The sequence below is a fragment of the Barbus barbus genome (assembly GCF_936440315.1).
Source record: "Barbus barbus genome assembly, chromosome: 27".
NCBI classification, from domain to species: Eukaryota; Metazoa; Chordata; class Actinopteri; order Cypriniformes; family Cyprinidae; genus Barbus; species Barbus barbus.
This window is the reverse complement of record NC_136755.1, coordinates 14,483,227-14,504,505: the sequence shown is the minus strand read 5'-3', so window position 1 is coordinate 14,504,505 and position 21,279 is coordinate 14,483,227. Positions and strand designations below refer to the sequence as shown.

The following is a 21,279-nucleotide window of genomic DNA, read 5'->3' as shown; positions in this document are numbered from 1 at the left end:
GGGTGACATGTCCGGTGAGTATGCTGGCCATGCAAGAACTGGGATGTTTTCAGCTTCCAGGAATTGTGTACAGATCCTTGCCACATGGGGCCGTGCATTATCATGCTGCAACATGAGGTGATGGTCGTGGATGAATGGCACAACAATGGGCCTCAGGATCTCGTCACGGTATCTCTGTGCATTCAAAAATCAATAAAATCAATAAAATGTACTTGCGTTCGTTGTCCATAACATACGCCTGCCCATACCATAACCCCACCACCACCATGGTCCACTCAATCCACAACGTTGACATCAGCAAACCGCTCACCCACACACGGATACACATGGTCTGCCATCTGCCCTGTACAGTGAAAACCGGGATTCTTCCGTGAAGAGAACACCTCTCCAAAGTGCCAGACACCATTGAATGTGAGCATTTGCCCACGCAAGTCGGTTACAACGACGAACTGCAGTCAGGTCAAGACCCCGATGAGGACGACAAGCATGCAGATGAGCTTCCCTGAGACAGTTTCTGACAGTTTGTGCAGAAATTCTTTGGTGATGCAAACCGATTGTTACAGCAGCTGTCCGGGTGGCTGGTCTCAGACGATCTTGGAGGTGAAGATGCTGGATGTGGAGGTCCTGGGCTGGTGTGGTTACACGTGGTCTGCAGTTAAGGCCGGTTGGATGTACTGCCAAATTCTCTGAAACGCCTTTGGAGAAGGCTTATGGTAGAGAAATGAACATTCAATTCATGGGCAACAGCTCTGGTGGACATTCCTGCAGTCAACATGCCAACTGCACGCTCCCTCAAAACTTGCGACATCTGTGGCATTGTACTGTGTGATAAAACTTCACATTTTAGAGTGGCCTTTTATTGTGGCCAGCCTAAGGCACACCTGTGCAATAATCATGCTGTTTAATCAGCATGTTGATATGCCACACCTGTGAGGTGGATGGATTATCTCGGCAAAGGAGAAATGCTCACTAACACAGATTTAGACAGATTTGTGAACACTATTTGAGAGAAATAGGCCTTTTGTGTACATAGAAAAAGTCTGAGATCTTTGAGTTCAGCTCATGAAAAATGGGGGCAAAAAGACACCTTGTAAAAACAACTTGGTCATACCTAGATTTAAAATTAATAAATAATAATAATAATAATAATAATATTCTTAAACTAGCATTTGGTTCATATAACTTATTTCCATGACATGTATCCCATTATATCTGCCACATGTCATTCATATAAGAGTTTATCACAGGTTTGACATCACAAAAAGGAATTTGACACTTGCAAATATTCAGCTTGAGTGCTTCTTTTGCGGTGGTATCTGCTTTCTCGTTACAAGAAAAAGAAACAATATGACCTAGAACCCAGCAGAAGAAAATACTGAAGTTTAAATGTAACAATATAAAATTATGTAACACTTTATTTCGATAGTCCACTTTAGACATTCTACTATCAGTAAGTAACTTTGCAACTGCATGTCAACTAGCAGTCATTAGAAGACTGTCTTAATAAGACTGCTTAATACATTCTAACAATTTATTTTGATGGGTACACAACATACAACATTAAGAACGCACGTCACGCCTCTGTTCATCAATTTGCACTGGCTACCAATAGCTGCTCGCATTAAATTCAAGGCATTAATGTTTGCCTACAGAACCACCACTGGCTCTGCACCCCTTTACCTAAATTCTTTACTTCAGACTTATGTGCCCTCTAGAAGCTTGCGTTCTTCAAGTGAACAACGAATTATTGTACCATCCCAAAAACACAGAAAAACACTTTCAAGGACTTTTTCATTAACTGTTCCCATCTGGTGGAATGACCTGCCCAACTCGATCCGAGCAGCCGAATCCTTACCCATCTTCAAGAAACGGCTAAAAACTCATCTGTTCCATCTTTACTTGACCCTCTAACTCTAGCACTATCTATTCTAATTGTATTTTATCTATGTCTTTTTATTAAAAAATAACAACAATAATAATAATAATTATCTGTACTGCGTTAGGCTAACCAAGACTTGTAATAGCACTTGCACGTTGTTGCTCTTTTGTTGGTTTTGATTGCTTCTTATGTCCTCATTTGTAAGTCGCTTTGGATAAAAGCGTCTGCTAAATGACTAAATAAATAAATAAATAAATAAATAAACAACATACTGACTAAGAGAAACTTTCTACTAACATTCTACTAACCCTAAACCTAACCTAACAGTGTACTCAGAGTTAGTAGACATGTAGTTGCAAATTAATGAGAATTAGTTGACATGCAGTTGGAGTTACTTATAGATAGCAGCATGACTAAAGTTGACTATCAAAATAAAGTGTAACCTAAAATTCCTTAAGGTCACTTTTGATCAATGTAATCCATTCCTGATCCAAAAATATTCATTTAAAAAATAAATAAGCAAACCTTACTAACCCCAAACTTTTAAACGGTAGCGTTTTCTTTCATGAAAAATGTAAATTATTTAAGCTAAATAATAAGTTGTCTAAAATTTTAAACAAGGTAGGCAAACCACCAGAAAACAGAAAAATAATTAATGTGGCTATAAACAGTGTATTGTATTTTATTGTAAGACTCTGTTCACTTCTATAAAAGAAAAAAAGGACAAATCAAAAGAAATTTCAGGGGTAATCAACAAATGCAACTTTTACTCGGTATTGAAGCCAGAACATTGCTTTAATATGAAGTCCTTTGACTCTTCCTGACTTTGTCAAATGATTAATGAGTAAACGTTCAGCGCAGCGATGTATTTCAATTACATTCACTCCGTTTCTTCACTAAATGCTAATATTTTTCATCCAGGATGAAGTTGATTTATTCAATAGATCAAATATTAGCCAAGTCAGCATGCAAAGCAGGACCACAGAGAGGTACAACAGAATCGAGTCGGGGGGCACAGGAATGAATGAATAGGGCCAATTAGAGCCCAAAGACCTGGCAGATGAGAAACGGGGGTGAGGTAAAAGCAACGAATGGCAGCTGCCTTGATGTAAATCAGCAAAACTGATTCACAGTTACTAAAAAAAGCCTTTTGAAAACCAGCACTCTCTTTCACAAAACAATACAATCATTTTCATAACCAGCAATGCGTGGAGGTGAGTGAAAAGAAATAAAATGAAAAAAAATCCAAGGTTCTATCAAACAAGATAACATTTTAATTTAATACTCGTTTAATTCTGTGAAGCTGGTTTTGTACTGGGATGAAACCAATGTGATTCAGCTGTTATTCAGCAAGGCACCTTTTTAAGAACAAAGGCTTGAATTTGCTTAATAAATCGGTTTTATTCAGCAGTGTTTGAAATGCTTTGTTCCAATAGTCAATGAAAGTCAAAAGTGTTTTCACTACTCCGGCATGTATTGAACACATTACATACTTAACACTGCACGTTATAAAACAATTTTCAGGCTTTCATTCCTTTACAACATTTCACAATCAGATACATTTTATTTAAAATAAATCAAACTATACAGTTCAATAACTCCTGAAGCAACCCGGGGTTAAGGGCATTTCTAAAAGCACAACGCTAAAATGTTTGTTGGTCCTTTCACATCCTTTCCAAAGGATTCCAATCAGGACTTTGCCTGGGCAACTCTAAGATTTTAAATCTGATTATTTTTAGCAATTCAGATATGAACTTGATTCTGTGTTTTGGATAATTGTTCTCCTGCATCACCCAATTAACTTTAACTTGAGGTGGCGCACAGACGGTTGGATATTCTCATTCCAAGAACAATAGAAACTATTTAGCAACAAGAACAAACAACAGAATAAATCCAAATACTTTTTCACCACACTGCAGCCTATTCTAGCCAAGAATCACTAGGCCTAAAAAGTGTCATTTTGGCAGTTTGGTACCTTGTAAACCCACAGACACACCATCTGAGGCAGAGATATACCGCAACTCAGCCTAGGGTCACATGCATCGCAGGTTCATTGTGATAATACAATCCACCTTGAAGGCAAGCTGAAACTTTAACAGGAAGCAAGGGAACAGCGCTTACGGTCTGAGGACTGGAAGATCAGATAGAGCAAGGGAGAAACATGTTTTTAACCTTAAGCAAAATACTTAACCTGAATTAATTTAGCAATTACCCATCTGTACACAGGGATAATGCAAGTTCTTCTGCCAGGCGCACCAGTGTGATAATACATGTGCAAAGTGGTTTCAATACATCCTGCTACACTCCGCATAGCAAATACCTTCAAGCAAAACTGTTTAACTTCTGATGAGAAACCTATTCATAAAACTAAGGCAGTTCAGCACACAAAGCCTCTAACAGTGTTCCCAAAACATAGACCTTTCACAAAAACTGTCATAACACAACATGATATAAAGGGGAAAAACAAAGCCATTATTCCTGTAATAAAATACACAGCTAAAAGCACAAGAAAGACTAGTCTCCAATCATTTGTTTTAGTATGGTTTGCACTAGACAAAGTTTTAAGTAGGGATGCACCGATACCACTTTTTCCAGTACTCGCCCGATACCGATACTTAAATTTTTGGTACTTGCCGATACCGAGTACCGATACCGATATTTTTCTTGTATTTTTACATTTTGGGTAAAGAAAACAAATGAGTATGTAAAATGTTAGTTGATTAACTTCATTTATCAAATAGATACTGTCAAACCAAAATTTATTCAGACACCTTTCTCACATTTTATTCGCTATAGTTTAGAAAATGCTAATAAAATATTACAAGAACTCCAAGTTAAACTGTGTCAGAACAAATTTAGCTTGATAATACCTTTCTATCAATCAATCAAAATTATTCAGACAGCTGTTGGTATGACAATATTTACACAACTATCAATACTTTGTCGGGCCACCCTTAGCCTTAATGGCAGCCTGTAGTCTCTTGGGCATGCTGTCAACCAGGTTCATGAAAGCCTGAATTTCAATTTTTTCCATTACTTGGTCTGAATCATTTTTGGTCTCACTTTTGTATCAATTTTACTGGTAGTCCACTGTATGAAGAATTTTTGGGTATAATTTGTCACAGTTTACTTTATTTTGCTATCCTCAGTTACTTAAATTAACTATAGTGTCCTGCACCCACTAGTAAAAAAAAAATAAAAAATTATATCTGGTCTCTGAATAATTTTTGGTTTGACTGTATATCCTTCGGTTATTTTTCACACTTAATTATGCCCATTAAAATTTAATTTACAATTTTGTTATTTTTTACTGTTAATTTTTTATTTATTTATTTGCTCTATGGTACATCATCTTAAATAGCATTAGAGCTGCTCCATTGCAGCGGCTCAGTGCTGTAACCACGCTTTTTGCTGTAATTATGCAGGGAACCACTCGTTATAAATCAATAATTTTCAGATATAGAATTTATTTATTTTTTTCATCTGAAACATTTAGATTTCAAAGCCATATAATTGCAGAAACACGCATGAAGCAAGGAAAACACGCACAGCGCGCGCACTTATGTGTACCGGAGCAGATGAAAGGGACAATTACAGAACAGCCTAGCGCATTTCACACAGGCTGATAGTTTCACTTGTGTTTCACTCGTGTTCAATGTTTAAGGTTAAAAATAAATGATGTTTAAAGTGAATGAATGCCCCTATATGTTGTCATATATTTACGATTTAGTTTTAATTCAAATGATGCGTGCTGAGCGAACATCAATAAAGATCACACCACAGAAGTGCGCGCGCGCTCTCTCTATCTCTCTCTCCCTACGGTTAAGTAACTTGTGCATTGTTTTACTTACTCGTTTTTGACATTTCCGACCGAAGTACAAACTTTCCAGTGATATCTGTGAGAAAGGGATATTCACTCGACAAGCTCGCGCATCTGCGCCGCTGCGCGCTGGATCCACTCAGCGTGTTTTGCTTATCAGCTTGCTCACATCAGCTATACAGGCATTAATACTGAATGTTTAACATTATATTCATTGCATGTACATTTTTAGACATCCTTAATCTCTAATAACTACATTCTGCTGTCTGTTTTTCTGTTGGGGTTTCTTTGTCTGAATATGGCACTGATCACATGCGTGGTATCGGCGTTTAGTATCGGGGCATTTTAACGAATACGAGTACATGAGCTCAGTATCGACCCGATACCAGTATCGGTATCGGTGCATCCCTAGTTTTAAGAGTGTGTCCAACTGAAACATGGTAATGGAAGTGTTTCCATTACTCCAATCTCTGGATTTTTTACTGTGAACAATGTTTTCCAAAATGCATTAGATCTACATCAAATGAACAAAGTTACAAATAACACTAGATTACACTAGGAATCATTCCAGTTCTTTTTTTTTTTAAATATGTTTGTATGTGACATCCTATTTTGTTAATGAATAACTCAGAGTTATTTTGTTTTATTGTGAATAAAATACATAGGCTAAAGCTTCCAATAAGGTGTTTTGTTGTATTTGAGACTTAATGTAGTTAGACTGGTCGTTTATATAACAACATGAAAAGAATAGGAAGTAACCAGAATTGTAAAGAGCAATCAGACCCAGTGTTGGGAGTGTAAGCTAAAACTGAAATAAAATATTAATAAAAAAAAAAAAACAATTGTTGCCATGGGAACTAACTAAAATAAGTTTATGCGTAAGTACTAAAATGACTAAAACTGAAACTTAATTAAAGCTAGACAGAAACAGAAAAAATTATTTAAAAAAGCGCAGGAATAAAATCACTAGTCCATAAACTAAAATTTAAAATATAAAAACAAATTCTACTTCAAAATATTAATACATAATATAATTTTATATAAATAATACTAAAATAACAGTGATCATAACCAGAATCAATAGATTAAAATTCCCAACATTTCCAGTTAGCAAATATTTACTCTGACAACGACTGGATCTGATTACATAAAATCTCAAATTTGCCATCAGTCTGCTTTATTTGGTTGTCATTATTCAAGTTTCTCAATCATTTTACAACTGAATTTAGGACTTGATATGGATAAGAAATGAACAAATAATTAGCTGAATATTACAGTCATTATAATTATAACACTCAACACTGAGTATTTTGATTGATCATAATGCATCAATGCGTTACTACACCCCTAATGAACACGTGAATATTAAACAAGCATAAATTTGGATATGCAAGTTGGACTAACTTATTAAAAAAAACTAAGTGAGAAAGGGAAAAAAAATATATATATAAATAAATATATATATATTCTCTGAGGACTAAATTAGACCAAAAACATTTAAGCAAGCAACAAACTTAAATTAATTGCACATGTTTGGGGAAATAATTAACTTTACGGTCCAGAACTCATTAGGGTCTTACTGAAATCAATACCAGCAGCATGGTAATTGGTGTTCCAATGAGTGCAAAGCCATTACTGAACGATGTGATGCTTTTTACTGGGGAACGGTTTTAATAAACTCACTCCACTGAATGACAGTGGCGACCATTACAACACAGCCGGTAAAATTCCTCGTTTTGTTTTAATGAACTACTAAAGGACATAAAAACAACAAACAAGTCGGAGGCGGAAAACAAGGATTCATAATTAGCCTGAATAGCCATTGCAGACCAGATCAAGTATGGTGGGGAGTGCCTCTTTTAACACTTCTCGGGTAATGACGATCGAGCAAAATTGAGCATTAGAGTTAGATGCTATTCAAAAGCACTGTGCGAGCGCTAGTTTGAGCTCAGACGGGAAATGCGTGTCAACTGCTGGAACCAAAAGGCTCCGGTCTTCCTCTCTGCTCTGATCGAACATGAGTCTCCAGCGCTTTTCTCTGATAGAGTCTTTCCCTTTAGAGTTTGAGCGAGGCCATATGCGAGGTCAGAGCCTCCACAGACTGTCGAGCTTCAGAGTCAAGCTGCGAGACACTCGCGCGCATCTAAGGATGACAGCTTGTCTCTTATCTTCGGTGCTGCTCTTGTGGCCCCCTTTGCTCCATTACTTTATCATTGCACTTTTCCTGGCTCCTTCCCAAGAACATTTCCAAATCTCGCTGCCTAGTGGAGTTATCCAAATACTGCCACTTGAACTTTCTCTCGGTAATAGGCAGTTTAGAATCTAAATCCTTTGTTTCAGCAGCCACCCATGCACCCCGCAGTTTGAGGCGTGATATCCCATTTTTTACTGCGCCTGTTTTACTGCGAAAACAGACTCTTTTCAAAAGCTCTATGGCTTTAGCAGACACAGCCTGACCCAAAACAGCTGACATGAAGAAACAGCAGCCGATCGCCGGGCTGGGACAGCAAACTACCTGCGGGTCTTACTTTTGTCTGCATGTGAAGAGCACTACAGAAACCGCACCTTATTCAGTGGCACTCATCGAAAGGTCACCTTTTCAAACTAGTGCACAAATATCAAGCGAGCATTTGTGACACAGGCAGCCATGTGGGCCACCCCACCTCCTGGACCAATCATGCCCTCTCCCACTGGGAATAGTGGTACCATGGAGCAGCTGGTATTAGCAGGTGGCAAGCGACTGGCCCAGGTCAAGAATTTTGCTCTGAAACAGCTGTCCAACCCCTTGGAAGCTGTTGCCATTCTCTGTGCTGATGTAATCTATAGGAAAATATCATTCAAGTGAATATTGTATCAGTTCAAATAAATGTAACTCTGTTACAGAGCTAGACTAGTGACTAGGGATGGTTCAGCCAAAAAAAAAAAAACAACCCTTTGTTCTTTCTTCTGTAGAATACAAGAGATACGTACAATGGAAGTCACTGGTCATTAAACATTACATTTGGTTGCCAGCGTTGTACAAAATATCTGTGTTCCAAAGAAAAGCCATAAAGGTTTGGAACGACATGAGGGTGTGAGAATTATGACATTTTTTTTTTTTTTGGCTGGCCTATCCTATAACCTAACCTATATATAAAGCACAGTATTGAATCAAACACTCACCAAATTACCAAATGCAGGATGTAAGATTACACCTATAAAATTGCAAGGCTTACAATAATTTATTACCTACTTCACTATTATTGCCACCTTTAAAATATTACAATCAATTTACATTCACAATCCTTGACAATATGTGAGCTAAATATAATGATTTGTGAAAGCCTGGGCTGTAAACAGTGGTTTAAAAAAATTATAATTAATTAAATAGGTAGAGATTCTGCTTTACTTTTTTAAGAGCAAAACTGCATTTTAAATCTTTCGTTACCACAGACAGCTTTGTTAACTATGAAAGGAGTAATTTTATTTTAGAAACATTTATTTTTTTATTTTTTTCACAATTCTGTGCAAGAATTCGCCAACTTTAAAAGTGGATCATTGTTATACAATTCAAAGAAGTTGTTTTTGTACTTATGCTTATAATTAACGTACATAAAAATAATTATAATAATAATAGTAATGTAGGATATCAGAGACTGAATCAGACAATTTTAAGATGCATCAGAACACTGAAACATGAGAAGCTGAGATTCCAGAAAGAGAGGCTCCAAGAAACAGGATATCATAAATCTGTCCGGAGTCCTAGCTCCAACTAGCTGAAGCAATCCTAACTTAACAAGCCTCTTTCATCAAACAGCTTACAACCTTGAGACAAACGAACACTTATTGATAATTCCAACTCAAGAAGGAGACTGTCAAATTTGTTGCAAATAATCAAGACTGATTGTCAAAGAGATGGCCATCACGTGTTCCACGATTGAATTCACGAGCTTCCTTAGACTGACTTCTCCCCCACATAGAAGACAGTCCAAACCAACATTCCTTTGTCTAAAGAACATGCCTTCGTTCTCCTTAGAACTATACAAAGACTTTATTTTTCATATGCACATAAAATCATCCTAAAAGGACATTTTAATGCAGAACCTCATATTATGTTGTAAACCACATATCATGTTTTAATCAAATAATATGTATGTCTTTTTAATCATTATTGAATAGCTCGAGCCTTAAAGATAAATATTGCATATTTAGTATGTATGAGCTTGAAAACCCATGCTTTAAGTGTTTCTTCCAATCAATTCTTTGTCAAATGCATCAGTCTTGTTATTATGAAATCATGTTCAAAAAGGTGTACTTTGCCAAAGCCTGTAAAGTTTGGATCATGTGACTGATAACAAGCTGATTTATGATGTAAAGAACACCCCTAGCTAAGATGATACAGTATCTAATTGGTCAAGACATCCAGATGGGATGTGTCCAGAAGTGAGTTTAAAACTGTTGTCCCTCCTTCATTCTCTCTCTTTTTACATTCTTTCGTTCTCTCTATCTCTCGTCCCTCTCACCGCGTGCTGCCCTTTGAGCATGCTCTGGCCTCATGTGCCATAATGAGAAGGAAAACAACTTAGTCTCGTTACATCATTTTATTTTTATTATTTTACTTTAGTTTATTTTCTTTCCGTGGAGTTTCGTGTGTTAATGTAAGTTTGATACAAAGTCCAGCTTCGACTGCACTACTTCAAACGTCCAGCAAGCCAACGCCCAAAGACGTCACTTCAAAGACTGAACTTCCAGCCAATCAGACACTTCGGGGAACCCCCTGTCTGCAATGAGGACACAAAGGAAACCCCTAACAAGGCAAAGCACGCAAGCTACACCTCCAAATTCTAACTGAATCAGGTGCAGTTAATATAATTTTAGCCTCATTGAGAAACTCAAAGCGAGGGTTAAATAAGTGATTGATGGTTGTTCAGGTCTATGCAATAGCACATATTGCTGTGAACTTGGGATTTCACATTTCCATTCTCTTAAACTCATCCTTTCCTCACTTTCTCTCTTTCTGCAACGTGTGAATGTGTGAATGCTTGTGTTCATGTGTTAGATTAGTTTATGTCTTAGGTTTATATAAATAAAATCTAATTTATATTGAAAAGAGAAGTATCTTGTGTTTTCTGCTCACAAGTTAATGCCTTAATCTGTCGATTTCGTTACTGTGCTATTTAATAGTGTTTTCACTATATTTTGGATTTTAATATCCAGTACAGAGTTTGTCATACGGCTCGTTCAGTGAATCGCCGTAACACTGATTCTGTTCAAATCCCTATAAAATCATAAATGATTCCCTTTGAGCTAAATTAAACTATTTCTTTAAATTACGTTTTAATATTATATGTAATAACCTTACAGTAATAATAATAAGAAAATCCAAATTCTGTACCATCATACCAAATTCTTCGGAATCCAAATTAATATCTTTCTTATGAAATACTATTAGAATTTTTTTTATTATTTTTACTACTAAATTACTCAAAGCAGCTACAGCGTGAAATACGTCGTTACTATTAAATCAGTGGTACCATGATGTGAAGTATTAATCATGACACTTTAAAAAGCCCTCAATTATTCCCACAGTAGGACTGAGAAAAAGGAAGAGGAGGACTCCAACAGCTCATGAAGCAACAGAACAGATTCTGCACTCCTCTATAGGCCTCACCGCATTTTATAATTTCTATTCCACTCCTGAAGGAGAGCGAGAGACTTTGCGTGTCTGTGTGGGGCTCTGAGAGCTGACACTGCAACACTGCTCTTGGCACGGTAAAGGACTCCTGGATGCTTCAAGGTTGCCCTCTGATTCAGTGGCACTAGTTTATGAAGTAGCTTGTTTCAGTGAGCTGACACTAAAGGGGGAGGAGTGAGTGTGTGTGTGTGCTTGGAATGGATCCCTCACTGCTGTTGTATATGTGTCATCTAACCAGGATGGCAGAGCCAATGACTGATTTAACCATTTTCTAACTCAGACAAGATATCAGTTTGAAAGTGCAGCTTATTTGACTTAGATAACACCACTGACAGCTTCAGACTAAAAATGACCCAACGGCTCCTAGAATTAAACCTTTTTTTTTTTTTTTGAAAAATCTCTTGATACAAGCAGTTCTGTAGAAACACCATTGATCATGCTCCATAACTTTTGTGGATGAATTGTATGTGAACACCCCCCCCCCAGTTTTAACTTTCTATTCTTAAAAAATCTTTAGCAGCTGCTTTCAACATTTATAAAGATAAGAAATGTTTATTGTTATTAGAATGATTTCTGAAGAATCATGTGACACTGAAGACTGAAACTTCAGCTTTGCCATTACAGGAATGCATTGCATCTTAAAATATAAAACATTTAACTTCATAATATTTATTAAAATATATTAAAATTAAAATATTATCCAAATATTTCACATCAATAATATCCTACAATATTACTATTTTACTAAAAATACCAACCCCAAACTTTTCAATGGTACATTATATTTTGCATAAAAAGCTTTGGATGAATGAATCCAGGAAGATTTTCATTACATTGCTACACCCTTTTTTCCATAATAGCAATGACAATTTTGTGCTGAATCTTAATGGTTCTAAAAACTATTATCTTTGCACAAATTATAATCCCTTTGAATTTGAGGTGAATATAATCAGAGTTACCCTTCTAGGATCCAGAGAAATTCATTAAGAATCAACTAGGAGGTGGAACATATGCTGTAGCATAAAGTACAGTACTATTACAATACATATAGGGGAACCTAATGGATGGCTTAGCATATTGAGTGCATATATTCTTTGTTTTCCACCTCTTAAACCATTCATCACTATGTGCTCAGCAGAAAGGACGAACAGGCCCATGCTCTGAAGACGTAATTAACTAATGCGTCCTCACCAGATGAAACCTGATAAGCAAGCAAGTAAATAAGTAGCCGTTTACCAGATGCTTTAATGCAAACTGATTTACTTGTCACAAAAACAATCCCTCTGGAGATTAAGCTTGTTGCTCAAGGGCACAACAGTGACTGTTGTTCCTCAGGGCGTTTGAACCAGAAACCTTTTGATGTACTCTGAACAATCCTCATCCTTTGGCACTACGCCATACCACATAAAACTATCATATCAATTTAAAATGTGTATTATTGATTTAACGCGAGCTATTTATAAAGCATATCTTGAGATCACAACTAGCTAAATGTTTTTAATTAGCAGATTTATTTTGAAGGTTATTTCCAATCATATCTAAAATATGTGCACAAAACTTAATCTCAGTAAAATCTCAATGTATTCAAGCAGAACAGGCTTCTACTACTCAGAACATCAGCACAAAAACAAGCAGTAAATAAAGAAAGAAAGAAATCAGTGAGTAATTGAAAATTAGTGGTGATACATTGATCCAGCCAGCCTGGCTGGTGTTAAGTGGGCCTGTCTGAATGAGACGGCCACTGCTAAAAGACGGTTTAAAGCGTAATTGATTTTTGTTTCCAACGAGTCAGAGTCACAATGAGCTAATAATGTGGGATGATGAAGATCACTCTCCGTTCTGTGTTTATTCTCCTCACGCTTGTTTGACAATGCAATCTAGTGTAACAGTCACGCAGCGAGTGTATGGCATACGATGAGAATTCACAACAAACTTAAGAGAAACAGAATTATTGCTTGAGATTTTATTGTTATCCAAGTGAAAAATAACCTAAAATGTAATCTTAAGAGTACCAGTGGTTTTGGACCTTCTAATGTAAACAAGGTGCATCCTTATTATTAGTAGCATCTCGGTTGCCTGATGTGCATAAATTGCATAACATGGCTAATCATTTGATATTTACGTGCACTTTGTTTAGAAGACTGATATGACTGAAGTATTCTTATCATGTGTGTATACATCATATTTCTGAAAACTGCTACACATTTCTATATGTAAAACTTAGTAAAATGTGAGTGTACCTTTAAGATTTTTTTGTTCAAGTTAGAGATTTGCGATGGGAAAGGAGGAGTTGAATATTTAAATATATTCTAAAACTCATATTTCAAAACTTTGTGCAAACATTTGAGATCAATATTTGAGCTGAGTTTTCAGTGGCAGGCTGCAGAGTTTGGGATTTTACCTTCATGCACGGTCACGCCACAGTTGTCACACTGGATGATCTCATCCGCATCTTCACTGTTGTCTCCCAGACACACGCAGCAGATAAGGATATGCTCCATCTGCTGGGAGCTCCAGGTCTGGGGACGTTCCAACAGAGAGTCCTGAGGAAGCAATGGATAATTTAGCAATCCAACTCTAGTAAGGGTTGTCACAACTGATAGGACTAGTGTCCTCTACCACCGTCCAAATATCTTCCTCTTAAAAAAAAAAACGGAAATGGACCAGTGTGGAAAAAACCTGAGACAAAAAAAGTAAAGCCATTCAAAAGCTTCTGCTCTAATTCCACCTCTGAGATTGAAAGATTAGCCAATTCAATAAACTGAAGTTCTCAGATAAACCCATTCACAAGGATTGCTCTTTTGTATCAACAATCTGATGGCATGTGAGCCAACGACTGGATTATCTGATTGCTTGTGTATTCCTAAATGCACAATAATACATTTGCATTTGAGAATTCAAGTTGATTCCAAACAACTGAACTTCTGGACAAATCTAAACAAGTGGATAGATCAGCTATTTGATTTTATCTGCATTCATTGTGAAAAATAGGGCACACACATACCTGTTTTCAGTAAATGATGGAGAAAGATGCTTAGTTTATTAATAAAATCAAATCTGAATTGTACTTTGTGAAGTTGTTTGCATTAATTGTAGGTGGAATGTATTAAAATAACAATAAACATGAAGTACTAGTTAGGACAGTTACAGTAAGAATGTTTGAACAAACAAAAATGAGAAAATCCTTGGAAGACTGCCGCAAAATATCTTTGATAAATACATAAGATAAAGCCCGTAAAGTGTGTAGAAAGTAATTAAATTGAGCATTCTGAAATATATAGAATTTGTGTTTTGAGTATGAAGTGAAGTGAAATACTGCCAAGTATGGTGACCCATACTCGGAATTCGTGCTCTGCATTTAACCCATCCAACGTGCACACACACAGCAGTGAACACACACACAGCAGTGAACACACACACAGCAGTGAACACACACACAGCAGTGAACACCACACCCGGAGCTGTGGGCAGCCATTTATGCTGCGGCGCCCGGGGAGCAGTTGGGGGTTCGGTGCCTTGCTCAAGGGCACCTCAGTCGTGGTATTGAGAGAGCGCTGGACATTCACTCCCCCCACCTACAATCCCTGCCGGCCCGAGACTCGAACCCGCAACCTTTGGATTACGAGTCCGACTCTCTAACCATTAGGCCACCACTTCCTGTAGTCGTGGCCTAATGGTTAGAGAGTCCTGTAGACTTCCTGTACTTAACTGAATGAGTTAAGTTAATAAGGTGTTGATCTTTACATACACTACCATTCTAAATTTTAGGGCTGTAAGATTCTTCAATGATTTTAAAAGAGGTCTATTATGTTCACAAACATTTATTTGATCTAAAATGCATTAAAACGGTAATCTTATGGAAAATTATTGCAATTTAAAATAACTGATTTCTATTTTTTATATATTTTAAAATGTAAATTATTCCTGTGATATAAAAGCCATTACTCCAGTCTTCAGTCTCATATGATCCTTCAGAAATCATTCTAATATGCTGATTTACTGCTCAAGAAACATTTCTAATTATTATCATAAATGTTAAAAACAGTTGTGCTGATTAATATTTTTGTAAGAACAGTAGGGCTGAACGATATTCTGTTTTGACATCGACATCGCGATGTGCGCGTGAGCGATAGTCACATCGCCGGAACATGCGATGTGAAGGGTAGAAGCCCATGGTGTATTAAGAGAACGGTAGCACCAGGGTAGCACACAGTAAACACGAGTTTGTTGTATGGCTTGTTGCTGGGGTGACATGCACGTTCCCCGTGCCTGCACAGTGATTGGTTCGCTGTGCCACCGCTCACGCGCACAGCCAACATTCACTGCTAAAAATGCGCGACGAAGAGGATCCGCCGCAAAAAAATGATTTCGTACCAAAAAGAAAGTCAAAATCATCTATTTGGGACTATTTCGGCTACAAAAAGGAGGATGTTGACCAAAATGAGGTACTTTGCATGGAGTGTCATAAAGTTGTGGCCACAAAACAAAGAAACACCACCAATTTGTCTGATCACTTAAAACGGCACCACAAAGCTCTTTACGACGAATACAAAGTCAAATCTGGATGTCAACCAAAACAAACAAATATTTGTGATGCCTTTGCCAGTGTGACACCTTACCAGAAAGGCTCTCAACGACAGAAAGAAATAACAGACGCAATAACGTTTCATATCGCTAAAAGATATGTTGCCATTAAATACAGTCGCCAAATAGGGATTTAAGAAAATGATCCGAACGCTTGACAGGCGGTATGTTATAACATCCCGCACATATTTTTCACATAAAGATTGTGAACCAAAATGCTTATAAGTTGTTTTATAAAAAATATATTAATTTTAAGTCATATTGTTGTAAACCAATCAGGGGGGTTGGTGTAAAGCTGCTGTTTTATTTAAAAATGTGTTCTGCTTTTGTGTTTACAGAAATGTTCTAATTTTGGAATAAAACATTAAGTGACCTTTTTGTCACTTGTAATGAAGCTTGCTTATTAGTGAAATTATTAATATCATGGAATGGTAATTATTGACTTTAGCCTGGATTGATGGCTCTCAATATCGCAATATATCGTTGGGAAAAAAATATCGCAATGTAATTTTTTTCCAATATCGTGCAGCCCTAAAGAACAGTGATGCATTTTTTTCTGGATTCTTTGTTCAAAAGTTCAAAAGAAATCTTCTGTAAAATTATAAAGTCTTTACTGTCACTTTTAATTAATTTAATGCATCTTTGCTGAATAAAAGTATTAATTCCTTTAAAAAACATTTCTTATTGATGCTAAACATTTAAATAGTAGTGCAATATCAGAGGAGATTTTACCTCATTGCCCTTCCCATGTGATGTGCTGTGGCTGTCATTGGTCTCCTCCTCATCAAACGCCTCTGTGCTTTTGTCTGCTTTCCTCTTTGATTTCTTCCCTTCTTCCTCACTGTCACTACTACTGGTCTCATTGTCATCATCCTCATTGTCCTCTTCATCACTACCCCCGTCTTCCTCTTCCTCACTCCCTTCTTTCTCCTTCCCAGATGATGTCTTGCCTTTCTTTTTTCCTTGTGTGGGCCTCCAGTCATTGTCATCCTCACTGTCATAATCATCCATTTCGTGTAGCTCTTCCATTGTTGTGAAGTCCAACATGGGCCGGTTCCGCCGTAGGTTCCATTTTTTCGGCTCCGCTGAGCTTTCCTCTGCGGTGCCAGTACCATTTGTTTCTGTATCTGAGGATTTTTCTCCTTTTTTGCGATTCTTGGAGGTTCCCCCTGCTTCTTTGCTGCTGGTCTCCTCGGAAAAAGGCTGCTCCTTGGCTTTCTCCTCTTCTTCAGTGTCTTCATTCACTTCTTTGGCCTCTTTGTCATCTATGCCCTCTTCATCGGCTGAGCCAACAGCGTCAGAGTCACTCTCAGAGCCCGCAGCACTGTCCTTTGAACCCTCCTCATCACTCCCGTTGCCAGTGCCCTCTGAACCTGATATACAAGTATGTGAGACTACATTAGCAGTGTGCTTTTTGGGCAGAATACAACATACTTAAGATGTGATGCAAAAAAATAAAAAGACTCTTCTATATATATAACCGTTTTCATTTATTAAATAAATGCATCTCTAAAAATATGTGTGCTAAAATAAGTACTATATTTATAGTAAAACTGTAAACTTCTGGCGTGACTGGGTCAGCATAAAAAATATTGTCCAACACACCACATTTTGTTATGTAAAGATAGATGCTACATTTTGAATTGCAAATTAATTTTGAAAACATTGATTAAATTTAGCAATAATCTGAGCAATAATCAATCTGAGTGACTGGATAAACATGAAAACCCATCCTTCCATGTAACATTAAAAGAAGGCTTCGTGAAATGTGAAGCACCATGCATTTAACATGTATTTAACACCACCATGAACTATGAAAGTGTGGCTGGTAATTAATACATTTGTATAATTTTATACAGCCTACGACAATAACATATTGTCAGATCAGAATAATTTGACACTGCATTTTATATATGCCCAGAAATGTCTTCCTGCAGCAAAACGTCAAGACCCAATGGGGTCAAAGTGTTAGAATTTCATTATCAGGATGCAGATATTTCTGCACTTTTGTTGACAGCAGCTTGATGGGATAGCTTTGCGTTAACCTCCGTCTGTCATGGTGATATGGAGCCATTTCCTGTGTGACTCCAGTGTTAGTAATGCATTGCAGGAGGTCTAAATCTACAGGCTGGGGAAAAACAGTGACGCACGTAGTGATGAAGGTTCACCTCAGCAGCTGTTTTCATGGCAGGTGAGAAAACCCATGCAGGGGCCAAGTCTAAAATGGCCAGCTGCAGTACAAATATAACCATCAGTTATGTTTTGAATAGTTGAGACTTGCTTGTCATTATTTTACAGATCCACAGTACCTTTTTTTCTTTTCTTTTTTTTATACATTCTCCCTATATAAACCACTTACATCGATGTGACAAGAATGAGTTTTGAGATTTTTTTTTACCTGACGCATCTCCAACTTCAAAATCACTGTCATCTGAGCTGTCATAATCCAGAGCATCCAGCAAGGAGTCAGCCAAAGGCTTCACTTGCCGCCGCTTCGACCCCCGATACACTAGATAAAGAAATAACACTTCCCAATGAGACTTTTAGACTTTTTAGAAAGACATTTAATACTAAAATAACACATATGAATGCACAATACAATTATCTAAAACAATTAAAATTTAACTAAATGATTGCAAAGTTGAAAATATACCTTTTTGAACCAAATCTATTTAAAAAGTTAACTGTCATAAAGCTGCACTACAAAATACAGAATCTGACATAGGTAACACAAATTACGAGTGTGATACCTTCCTACCACCATGCAAACATTATCTTCACACTTGTGATCTCTGACTGTAAATGTATTCAGTGTAAATGCATTATTTTAAACGAACAACAAATAACGACAGACAGTAACTTAGCTGTGTGTTTCAAATCCCTCACTCACACACATTATGTTGGCAGACAGGTCTCTGATGCCCTAAGATGCTGTCACAGTTTTATTAAGATGGTTACAAAAGCTTTCTGGAGATACGAAGACGCACTGTACTACATAATCTAACATAAGGTGGAAAAATGTTCGTATTTCTTTGAAATTTGTGATATTATGTGCTTATAAAAGGTGAATGATGGAGAAAGGAACTTCACCTCAGTTAGCCAGCGAGCTAAAGCAACAGTAGCCTCATGCTATCTATTAACGCTTATTTCTCTCATTTCACACCACATGTTGTAAATTGTAATGGTGATTCTGTTGCGCTATTTTTTCTCTTTCAAAATGTATAACATAACAGCGAGGATTACTCACTTTATGGGATTTTCGCGTTTGGATAGCTTGGACAAAGGTACAACGAACGCCTCCTCAGCTCATGTTCTGCGTAGTACGTCTACGACATTGTGTATCACGTGTACACATTGTGCTGACGTTCAGCTCACAAAGTAGGAGTTGGAAACCATAGCAACCGCCGCATCAGTTGGAGCAATGACATTACAGATACCAGAGAAAAGAGTTTGAAGACTTTGCCATTGCCTTTATGTGTTCGCCAAATGATCGTGTTTTGCGTACATTTTGCGTCGTAGTTTTAAAACTATAGGCTATTTCCTACGGTGGCCGAGAGAGCTCAACGCGCTACGGTACATTTCACTTATTTATTTCATTATTTGTAACGTAATACAAAGAAAACCAAACCGCTGAACACTGCTGCTATTTAGGCTATATGAAACTGTAACTAATAATGAGTAAAAACTTGTGTTAGTACTGTAAGTTAAGTCTTTGGTCAAACAAATGAGTCAATGGACAACGCCATCATGTTGTATGTTCACATTTCTAAAGAACATTGTTCAAACCCATCATTAAGGCGTTTTAACAAGCCGTTGATTCTGACCAAAATAGTTCATAATTGATAATGAGGCTTCCAAAAAGTCCATCCCCTGTTGTCCTCTCACATCAACATCCACTGATATATTGTTTTAGAACTGTTTGAACAGTTTTTGCTTGTAAATAGTGCTTACTTATATATTATTGGGATGTATTTATCAGCTGTTTGGACTTTCATTCTGACGGCACCCATTCACTGCAGAGGATCCACTGGTGAGCAGTAATGCTAAATTGATCTAAATATGTTAACAACCTGCTCTACATCTTAGATGGGTGAGTAAATTTACAGCAAATTTTCATTTTTGGGTGAACTGTTATTTCAATTATTGTGATGTTGACTGATATACTGTAGAGTTAGGCTATAGGTTGAAAAATGCATTAAGATGCAATACTGATTATCACTTATATTTCTCAATCACTTCATCTCCTTAAATGATGCTACAATGGTTTTGACTGTTTTTTACGCACTGCTACCACGAAAGAATGCAAATAGATTCTCATCTCTCTATTAAATTGTGTCCTTTCTTTTATTGTTGCCATACAAATCTGTATGCTATTTCATGGGCTTTCTGTGAATTTAACTTACTTGACAGAGTTCAGCACATAGTCTGTTTATTTGATTTATTTGTTTGCATATGTCACACTGGTGTATTTAAATATTTTAATAGGGTCACTCTAGTTCTCACTATGAGTCTTTACTACATAACTTGAGTCTGTCTTGTAGTTCAAAAAAGACAATTAATTTCATTACCTTTTTCTAAAAAGTTGTTCGAGAAGAAAATTAACTCAAATTTATTTTACATTTAAGGTTAAAACAAGTCTTAAAATGATCATAGGTTTGCAGAATAACAAGAACAATATTATGAGACTGGAAATGACTGTTTTGAGAGCGAGGCTTGTTTCTGTCGTCCTCTGTTGACTTTGCCAGTTTAGCAAACAGGAGACGATTAAAATAAATGAGCCTAGATTGATCCTGATACACAGCGAGGGGAAGACTGATGGGGAAAGGCACGCGCAAGGGATGATTACGACTGTCCTTGCCCGATGACAAATGGCACTGTATTGTGCTGGAAAGCCACAGTTTTTTATCCCTTGGCATCAAAACACTTTTCAGATATCACCGTCATCATCACTGTCACCATTCTATTGCCAGCATTTTCCGTTGTAGATGACATGTGATATTGCCAATGAATGAAATGAATGTTTCCTATTAGCCAAGGATAATATGATTGTGCAGCAGCACATATCTGTCAATGTGCTATTTATTTATTTATTTTTAGAGGCATTATTTTGGGCTGAAATATATTAATAATGCATCATTCTGCATCTATATTAAGTATGGTGCAGTTTATCAATTGCTGTATATTGCAGAATTAATGCTTAATATATTATAATATACTAATCAAAACTGACAGTAAGACATTTGCATTGTCACAAAAAAAACAAATAAATAAAATAAATAAATACTGTTCTTTAGGACTTTCTGTTCATAAAAAAATAACAAA

General features: G+C 36.8%; 1 protein-coding gene across 1 annotated transcript in view; it reads right to left on the bottom strand.

The window, feature by feature from the left end:
* LOC306847037 (PHD finger protein 14) overlaps positions 1 to 19,290 on the bottom strand; it is a 99,846-nt gene extending 80,556 nt beyond the window's left edge. Inside the window, exons 1-4 of the mRNA XM_079380776.1 lie at positions 19,205 to 19,290; positions 18,356 to 18,466; positions 16,690 to 17,330; positions 13,775 to 13,916 (exon numbers count right to left, since the gene is read on the bottom strand). Coding sequence (XP_079236902.1) covers positions 13,775 to 13,916; positions 16,690 to 17,330; positions 18,356 to 18,466; position 19,205 — 895 coding nt within the window. The 5' untranslated portion in view covers positions 19,206 to 19,290. The remainder of the gene's footprint in view (positions 1 to 13,774; positions 13,917 to 16,689; positions 17,331 to 18,355; positions 18,467 to 19,204) is intronic.
* Positions 19,291 to 21,279: the final 1,989 nt, after the last annotated feature.